A 9,818-nucleotide genomic window follows, 5' to 3' on the forward strand; every position below is an offset into this window, starting at 1 on the left:
AAAGACTAGGCTTGTATTCACTGGAGTTTAGAAGGATAAGGGGGGATCTTAAAGAAACATATAAAATTACTAGACCAAGTGCAGACCCGTTGGGTCTGTTCCCCCAACGTGCGGTTGTGGGGGGGGGGAGGCGGCATGCAGCGTCACACACACTAACTATCCCCCCCCCCCCACACACTCACGCTAATTACCCCCCTTGATATAATATTAATATTATTAATTTGCTCCTTTTACCCCATAACCACCGTATCTACTGACGCATAGCCCCCAACTTGCAGTCACATCTAGAAGGGGGAGGGGGGCGGGGGATGAGAGTGAGGGCAGAGAGAGAAGGGGCAGAGACAGAGAGAGAGACAGAAACACAGAGAGAGGGGCAAGAGGGAGAGGAGGGTGGGGAGGAGGAGAATAGGAAGGGTGGGTGGGTGAGGAGAGAGAGAGGGTGAGAGTGAAGGGGAGAGAGAGGGGGTGCTGAGAGGGGGGTGAGGGGGAGAGGTGGGGAGCAAGGAGCGGGAGGGGGTGGGAGGGTGGAGGGAAGAGGGTAGGGGGTGTGGAGGAGAGTGGGTTTAGGGGAGGGAGGGTGGGGGAGGGGAGGAGGGGGGAGAGAGAGAGGGGGAGAGGGGAGAGGGGGAGAGAGGGGGAGGAGAGAGGGGGAGGGGGAGAGAGGGGGAGGAGAGAGGGTGTGCTGAGAGGGGGGTGAGGTGAGGGGACGGGGAGAGGTGGGGAGCAGGGAGGGGGAGGGAGGGTGGAGGGAAGGGGGTAGGGGTGTGTGGAGGGGAGGGGGGTTTAGGGGAGGGACGGTGGAGGAGGGGATGGAGTGGAGGAGGGGGAGAAAAAGAGGGGAGAGAGGGGGAGAGGAGAGGAGGGGGGGAGAGGAGAGGGGGGAGAGGAGAGGGGTGGAGAGAGAAAGAGGGGGAGAGAGGGGGGAGAGGGGGAGGAGAGAGGGGGCGGAGAGAGGGGGGAGAGAGAGCGGGAGGAGAGATGGGGGAGAGGAGTGGGGGGAGGGGGGAGGAGAGAGGGGGAGGGGAGAGAGAGCGGGAAGAGAGATGGTGGGAGAGGAGTGGGGGGAGAGGAGAGGGAGGGGGGAGGGGGAGAGAGAGGGGGGAGAGAGAGGGGGGAGAGAGAGGGGCGAGGAGAGAGAGGGTGTGCTGAGAGGGGGGGTGAGGTGAGGGGAGGGGGAGAGGTGGGGAGCAGAGAGGGTGGAGGGAAGGGGGTATGGGGTGTGTGGAGGGGAGGGGGGTTTAGGGGTGGAACGGTGGGGGAGGGGATAGAGGGGAGGAGGGGGAGAAAAAGAGGGGAGAGAGAGAGAGAGAGGGGGAGGGGGGAGGAGAGGGGGGAGGGGGGGAGAAGAGAGGGGGGAGAGGAGAGGGGGGGAGAGGAGAGGAGGGGGGGGGGAGAGAGGAGAGGAGGGGAGAGAGGAGAGGGGGGAAGAGGAGAGAGGGGAGGAGGAGGAGGGGGGGGGGGAAAGAGAGGGGGGGGAGAGGAGAGGGGGGAGAGGAGAGGGGGGGAGAGGAGAGGGGGGAGAGGAGAGCGGGGGAGAGGAGAGGGGGGAGAGAGGAGAGAGGGTGGAAGAGAGGAGAGAGGGGGGGGGAGGAGAAGAGAGGGGGAGAGAGGAGAGGAGAGGGGGAAGAGGAGGGGGGGGAAGAGGAGAGGGGGAGAAGAGAGGGGGGGAGAGAGGAGAGGGGGGAGTGAGGGGGTGTGCTGAGAGGGGGGTTAGGTGAGCGGAGGGGGAGGAGAGGGGGGGAGAGGAGGAGGGGAGAGAGAGAGTGCCTTTTTATTTCAATCCAAACAACCATTTGCAGGCAGTGCTTTTTTACTTTAACCATATTTTCATTTTCAAACCACATTAAGGGTACTTACTCATAGTTGTGTGGACATTTGTTCAGTTTTATTCACAGCTCAGAGAAACTCTGCCTTCCTCCAGCTTGCAGACACTGATTGAGGCACACCACTTCCTGGTTTTATAGTCCCTCCCCCCTGCCGCCAGCGGGGGCAGCAGAGAGAATGGGGAATTTTGTAAAATCATTAATATCTCTGTCATATTTCATCGACGGGAAAAATCCTCGGCACACATACGGCGGAGGGGGGCTCTGAGCAAGGTGGCCAAAAATGACGGCCGTAGGTGGTGGCATTCTCTCGGAAATTGCAGCACAGATCGCCAAAACCGGTCAAGAACAGAGTTTTAGTAATATAGAAAAAAGGACTGGACAAGCTAGATGCAGGAAAAATGTTCCCAATGTTGAGTGAGTCCAGAACCAGGGGCCACAGTCTTAAAATAAACGGGAGGTCATTTATGACTGAGGTGAGAAAAAAACTTTTTCATCCAGAGAGTTGTGAATTTATGGAATTCCCTGCTACAGAGGGCAGTGGAGGCCAAGTCACTGGACAGATTTAAGAGAGAGTTAGATAGAGCTCTAGGGGCTAGTGGAGTCAAGGGATATGGGGAGAAGGCAGGCACGGGTTATTGATAGGGGACGATCAGCCATGATCACAATGAATGGCGGTGCTGGCTCGAAGGGCCGAATGGCCTCCTCCTGCATCTATTTTCTATGTTTCTATATTTCCAAACGATTCAAACATAATTTCTCTTCCATAAATCCATGCTGATTCTGGTAATATTATTTCCAAAGTATCTTGCCATCTGTTCCTTAATAACAAACGTTTTTCACTGTACCTGACAATGAACTAAACTCATAAACTAAACGCATTGCTGATGACAGGCTAACTGGTGCATGAATCTCTGCTTTCTCCCTTCTATCTTTCTTAAATAGTTGCAGTAGGTTACATTTACTACCTCTTAGGGATCCTTATAGAAACTATGGGATTTTGGAACATGACAACCACTATGATATCTGGACCTACCTCGTAAAACCTTGGGCAGCAGATTATCAGGGTATTGGGGATTTATTGGCTTTCAGTCTTATTAATTTCTTGAATACTATTTTTAAAACTGCTAATTTAATTCAATGTGTCATTCTATGGGGCACATTAACAAATCAATATTAATAAGGAACTGGAGTAGGTGATCTTCCCCTCAAGCCTGCTCCCCATTAAATAAGAAGGTAGACACAAAATGGTGGAGTAACTCAGCGGGACAGGCAGCATTTCTGGAGAGAAAGAATGGGTGACAATTTCGGGTCGAGACCCTTCTACAGACTGATGTCTGGGGAGTGGGAAGTGTATAGATAAGTGTATAGATAAGGACGCAAGGTGTGAAAACATGAGAAAGGGAATGGAGATCAAGGAAAATGTATAATTTATCATTGTTAGTTGGGAGAAGGTAACAAAGCAAACAGATAAAATGTAGTCAGAGACAGTAAGACTTGTCGGAGAACTGGCAAGGGGGAGGGATGGAGAGAGAGAGGGGGGGAAAGCAAGGGTTACTTGAAGTGAGAGAAGTCAATGTTCATACTGCTGGAGCGTAACCTGCCCAAGCAAAATATGAGGTGATGTTCCTCCAATTTGTGCTTGACCTAACTCTGACAATGGAGGAGGCCCAGAAAGGTCAGTGTGGGAATGGCAGGGGGAGTTAAAATATTTAGCAACCAGATCAGGTAGGTTTAGGCGTACTGAGCGGTGGAGGTGTTCAGTGAAACGATCGCCGAGCTTGCGCTTAGACTCACCCATATACAAGAGTCCACATCTGGAACAGCGGATGCAGCAGTGGAACTCCACCAACCTCTCAGCAATTCCAAAGAGACACGATTCTCTCAGAAAGTGTTGTTATCTATGATGTATTTGGCTGACCCGTCATTTATTGGCAGCTGGTAATATTGTTATTTTCAGTGGGAAGCTGGTTTGGGGAACCAAGCAGCCTCTGTGGGTGAGAGCAGGGAGATATAAGCTGCCATTGAGGTGATTCTGCTGAAGCATTATGTAATTTGGTTTGTTGTACAAATTATTAAAAATCACGAACCCTGTTTTGAATTTTAGAAGGAATTTTAACATCCCTCGTGGACCAATTCCCCAAGTATCTCCAATCAAAACGTCTTCTGCTGACCACTGGTGTATGCTTATTGTTATTTCTCCTTGGCCTCGTGTGTGCAACACAGGTAGGCTGGTCTGCAAGACTACTTCACTACAAGTCCACATGACAGCAGTAGCATGTAGGAAAGCCTATCAGAATGATGGAAATGATGAGTGTAACATGAGGGAATAAGAGGGAACAATATTGAGGGATCTAGAAGGCGCAAGCGAGCTGAAGGAACTCAAACATCAAGGATTCCCAGTGATAAATGGAGCTAATGACGTGGCGGTAGGAAACTGGTGTAACAGATAAAATAAAGCAGTTTCTAACACTAGTAGATTACAAGCACAACCAGGTAAAGTTACTTCTTTGTGAAACTGGTTGCTTCAACTCAGTTGGTTGCAACAGAACACAAATAATACTTGTTCCTGGTTCATTGAATTCATGAGAGATAATAGTAAGATTAAACGAGAACTTACCAGTTTGAAGTTTGATCTTGATTTTATGAGGAGTTACGATGAGCGATTACGTGAAGAAGGGCCGTCCGTCTGCGTGCGCGTCAATCTTCAAAGCAGCGGTGTTAAATCACAGATAAAAAAGAAGACTTGAGAATAGTAAGATTGCGAAAAACTTGAACTTCCATATGACCTTGATAATATGAGGGTGGGAGCGGTGGGCACGTAATCGCTCATCGTAACTCCTCATAAAATCAAGATCAAACTTCAAACTGGTAAGTTCTCGTTTAATCTTACTATTTTACTTCGGAGTCACGTGAGTGACTACGTGAAGATTTCAAAGCTCTGTGATTTTACGCTGGTTACGAATCCAAGCGTCACACACTGAATGGATTGACCATGGATGAGTGTAATCATTAAAGCATTCAGACATTACGTAGTTAAGTAAAGAAACTGATGCTTTAAATGAAAGAAAAGTTTTTTAAAAAGTTACCCCTCCCAACCTTGGGGGGAAACTAAGGGACAGAACTTAAAATGGTACGTGCAAACACCCCCAGTCCGGTTATGGGTTTGTTATAAAAACCGGTGGACCGTTATTTCATCGTCCATCCTGCAGCCACTAGGATGTCGTTAAGAGGCAAGTCCATAGCTCTTGCTGCCGATGTAGATGCAACCCTGGTGGAGTGAGATTTAACGATATATATGTTCACTCCTGCTACCGCCATTACCTCCTTTGACCATCTGGAGATGGTTTGAGTTGATACCTTCTGGTGTGGTTTTTTATGGCTGATGAGGACCGATTGTTCTGAGCCTCTGAGGTTCTCCGTAACTCTCAGATAGTGGTGTTAGTACGTTACCACACACACAACCGTTGGTCCTCTGGATATGCCAAGAACTGGATCTCCATCCCTGGCATGCTCTGTTTTATCAGGTTCCTGATTAGGAATGTTATGTTGTTCATATTGTTGGTCATGTAGTCCAACTGTAGCTTTTGCAGTGTCTGGACTCTTTGTCAGCATACCACCTTCAGGGTTAGTTATAGGCGGTCCCCACTGTCAAAGTAGGGTTAGTACCACGCTCACATCCCATGTGTCCGTGTAGCTTGGCCTTGGAGGTATTAAGTTGTAAATTCCCTTCATGAATTTTGTTGTAAAGGGGTGCGTTCCTATCGACCCGTGCCCTGCTTCCAGCATCAGATAGGAGGGGAGTGCGCCTCTGGCACTATAGATTGCACTATAACTTAGTTTATAGTTATGGTACAGAGTTGATAGGAATTCCAAGACATCCGTTATCCGAACTGTGTTGTATTTGTTCGGACAGTCCTATGCCTTGACATGGCCTCCTCAGAATCTGCAGACCAACAAGTTAATACGTTCATGTAGTGGATGATTGCTCCCTGTAACTGGGTTCACTCGGAGGTCCCTGCTCTTGGGTACAGCCATAACTGGCTGGACTATAATTCCCAACATTTTTTGGGAACCAGGCTTGAGTAGGCCAATCTGGCACTACCAATATGCCTGTGGCTTAGTCTTGCTTGATTTTGGTCAAGCATCGGTTTGTGAGACAAATTGGCGGAAAGCATACATAAACATTCCTCCCCAATTGAGGGAGAAAGCATCCACTGCCTTAGCTCCTGGATCCAGCTCGCAGGACACATATCTGGGTAACTGATGGATTGGTCTAGATGCAAACAGATCAATATCTGGTATGCCAAATCGTGTAGTTATTTTGTTAAATACTGCCCAATTCAACATCCATTCTGTGTTGTTATTAAACATTCGTGATCCAGCATCTGTCACCCTGTTATATCTACCTCGTAGATAGACCGCTGTAACCCAAATATTCCTCTCGATACACCAGTGCCAAATGAGGTTCGACAATCTGTCGAAAGATACAGATTTTCCACCACCCTTGTGATTGATATATGCCACCGCAGTGGTGTTATCAATCTGAATTTGAACAAGCACAGGTTGCATATCGCTACAGAAAACCTTGAGTCCATATTGTGCCCCCAACAATTCTGGGTAATTGATTCCATGTGTTGGGGAATTACAGACTCCTGCTCATTCCATCTGCCCCCACAGCTCTAGACTGTGTTTGTGGCTCCCCATCCTTAGCCGCTAGCATTAGTCTGAACCACCGATGGCTTTCGAGCAAAATTTACCTTGAGCTGTCTCTCGTTCGTTATCCACCATAGTTTATCAACAATGGCCTCTGCTGGTCCATAGTTTTGCCAATTTGTCCTGCATGTAATCTGAGTGTTCGTTCCTTTGCTCGCTGTAAATTCTGGTAATGCAAAGGTCCGTGACGTACTGCTGGAAATGCAGCTACTATTTGCCAATTACACTCGCTGTTTGCCTGATAGATGGCTAGTATTTGACTATCAGGTCATAGCAGGCTTACTTAAATCTTGTTGTTTGCCCCTAGGCAAAGTCACCAACATATTTACTGTTTTTAATAGTAAATCCTAGGTAATCAATTACCCTTGTAGGTGTCAATTTTGATTTAACTGGATGGATGAGGTAACTAATTCTTTCAAACATGGTTTTGGTTTGCTTTGACTGATGCTTCTGCCAATTCTTGGTGACTCCAAATTGAAAATGTCCTCCAAATATGCCATTACTATGTGGTTTTGAGACCTTTGTAGGCCCAGAATTGGTTTCCGTAGTTTAGTCAATAGTCTAGGAGCTGCTGTCAACCCATTTGGCAGAGCCATGCCATCCAGTTAAACTTCAAATATCTCCTGTTCTTAGTGAATAGACACCGAATGGTATGCATCTTTGAGGTTGATGCATGCCATGTGACCATTTTATAGGAAGCTCCTATAAAACAGTTGTTAGACCATAACAAAATTTTACTGTTCTGAAAGTCTATACTGCACAAATGAGTTAAACCTGGATGAAGTGACATCCTCCATCTGTCACCCGTCCTGGAAGGCAATCCTGCCCATAATACTGGGCCTGCATCGATGACAACTCCGGTCCGAGTTCCAAGTCTGCTTGGAACCTATGTATGTTGTGCAGTAAAAATAATCACATGTTGTTATCTGTTTTTTAAAACCAGATCTGAAATTCATGTTATTGTCATTTTGAACAAAAACACAAGAGTAAAATTACCAACATGTAACTGGTCCACAATCCCTTGTTTCGGTAAACCCAGACCCACCTACCTCCATGGCTACGGTGGTCTTGTGGTAAGCCCAAAGGCCCCTGATGCTGGTTCCTTTTCTCTCCTTGATTGGGAGTAGGACTGGTAGGGAGTGTGGATTCCATGTTTCTCCTGACCTCTGCTTGGGTCTTGGTCTGAAAACCTTATCATACTGAGCTTGCCTTGTAAGACAATTCTGGCCATAATTCTGAGTCTGCCTTGAAAGACGACTCTGATCATATTTCCGTGCCCAGCTTTCAAGCTACCACCGGCTTCAGTGAACTGCTTATCCCCTATGGAGGTGTGGGGTGTGTTGTCGCCTACTGATGAAGTTTGCTTGTCGTTGTACCTTGATTGGTCCGACAGCTTTTGCTTCCTTCTTCTGGTCTTACCTGAAGAGAGGATTCGGCGGCTAGTTTCTCCAATGTCACCCTGATAGCGCTGTTCCCTTGCCAGCATTTGTGCAAATATTCTGCCAACTGCTGGCTCTTGAGGCCATATGCATGTGCTTCAGTATGTTCATACTTTAAATTCAAGATCAGTTACCTACTGATCACTCACACTCCCCTCCACTGACAGTGAGATTTGTAGGCAGCCCTGAAAACAGGTGCTGCCGCAGGCCCCTGAGGATACCTGCGCTGACATGGCCCCTCCAGCGTACCTAAATGAGATTCTTGCTTTGGGTCAGACTGAAACTGACCGTGGATGCTCCTCTCCTCAGAGCAGGAGACATTTGTGCAGCCCTGAAACAGGCGCCGCTGCCTGCGGGTTCTCCATAATTCCCAGGCTAATAACTCCCTCCTTTGGAGTATATCATTGTGGAGCACCTCTCCATCAAGTGCTCCATGTGGGTTTTGAACGTTTAAACACGTTACCCATGAAGGAGGTTATCCTCTCCATCCGGGATCCTCCTGGCCAGACTTATTTGCGGGCTTTCTCCTTGCGTTCCCTTCCTCAGAGCGACAGATCAAATAGTGGCTAACCCTCCAATTGGGTTTGCCTAGGTACTCCTGGCCCGTTTTGTTTTCCCCATGTGTGAGGCTGCTGGCATGGCCTGCTGTAGAGGCCCGTACTGATACTGCTCCCTCCTTCGGAGCAGATCATTGTTGGAGCAACTTCTCCATAAGTTGCTCCATGTGAGAGAGTCGTCCTCAGACGCTCTCCATTGAGGGAGGGTATCCCTCTTCCCCGGACTCATCTGAGTCAACGGGTGTCAGACTTGCGGGTGGTTTTTACATCCCGCAGGACCACCACGGAGCTCCTCCTCCTGCACCAAGTCTTTCCTGCCGGTTCTGCCGGCGGTAATGTCGGGAACAAGACCGTCGCCCGCTACTGGGAATGCTGCGGTCTTCGGCAGCCGACTTCCCCGTGGACCGTCTCCTCGACATCTGGGCTCTGAAACTACAAAAAGCTTCAAGTCCGAGAGAACGCAGGTAAGTAGTTCAACTTTCCTTACCTGCCCATCCTGACGGCTGGGAGGACACAGTGACTCTCCAGTCCGTCATGCGCGTTGCGTTCAGACATAATGACGCGCATGCAGACGGACGGCCCTTCTTCACGTAGTCACTCACGTGACTCCGAAGTAAAATCTCATCCAGACCCTCTGTTCATGAATCACCCAGAAGTGTTCTTGGTCAGAATCACATTAAAAGATGATAAGGGAAACCTTGGAAAAGGTGAGTGTAACCCAAATGCTACAATCATTCACTCAGCAGCTGGGGAGCAGTCACAGACATGTAACCACCAAAAGACAGCTCGGCCTCAATTAAAAATGATATTATCTGAATTACAAATGTTTCCAAACAGTTACAGCAGGAAATATGAGCAATTAGTCATTTGTGCTGATTTGCTTAATCTATTTCAAAAGTAATATTCCGTATTGAAGAGGTAATGAATTGCATGAAAATTGAGTATGCTAGTTAGAACTGTAAGTAGTGTGTAACTGACTTAACTCACATCACATTGGTATATTTTGAAGCTTGAATGCTGGAGTTTTCTCAGACATTTTCTCATTTTCCATTTAATTTTAGGCTGGGATTTACTGGGTACATTTAACTGATTATTTCTGTACTGGATGGACTTTCATTATTGTAGGCCTTCTGGAACTTGTTGGCCGAAGCTGGATTTATGGTAAGGGCAGAATTTTATGGTAAACTAGATTAAGTGGGACTGGTTGGGTCCCAGTCACACGGGAGGCCTGGTCCCCCAATGCAACCCATTCCCCAATGCAATATTCCACCACGTGTGGGTGT

General features: G+C 48.1%; 1 protein-coding gene across 1 annotated transcript in view; it reads left to right on the forward strand.

The window, feature by feature from the left end:
- The window catches only part of LOC116979314 (sodium- and chloride-dependent neutral and basic amino acid transporter B(0+)-like), an 83,681-nt gene that overhangs the window by 65,408 nt on the left and 8,455 nt on the right, over positions 1-9,818 (forward strand). Inside the window, exons 10-11 of the mRNA XM_033030921.1 lie at positions 3,931-4,049; positions 9,597-9,696. Of these exons, the coding sequence (XP_032886812.1) occupies positions 3,931-4,049; positions 9,597-9,696 (219 nt within the window). The remainder of the gene's footprint in view (positions 1-3,930; positions 4,050-9,596; positions 9,697-9,818) is intronic.

Source organism: Amblyraja radiata, chromosome 12, assembly GCF_010909765.2.
Source record: "Amblyraja radiata isolate CabotCenter1 chromosome 12, sAmbRad1.1.pri, whole genome shotgun sequence".
In the NCBI taxonomy this organism is placed as follows: Eukaryota; Metazoa; Chordata; class Chondrichthyes; order Rajiformes; family Rajidae; genus Amblyraja; species Amblyraja radiata.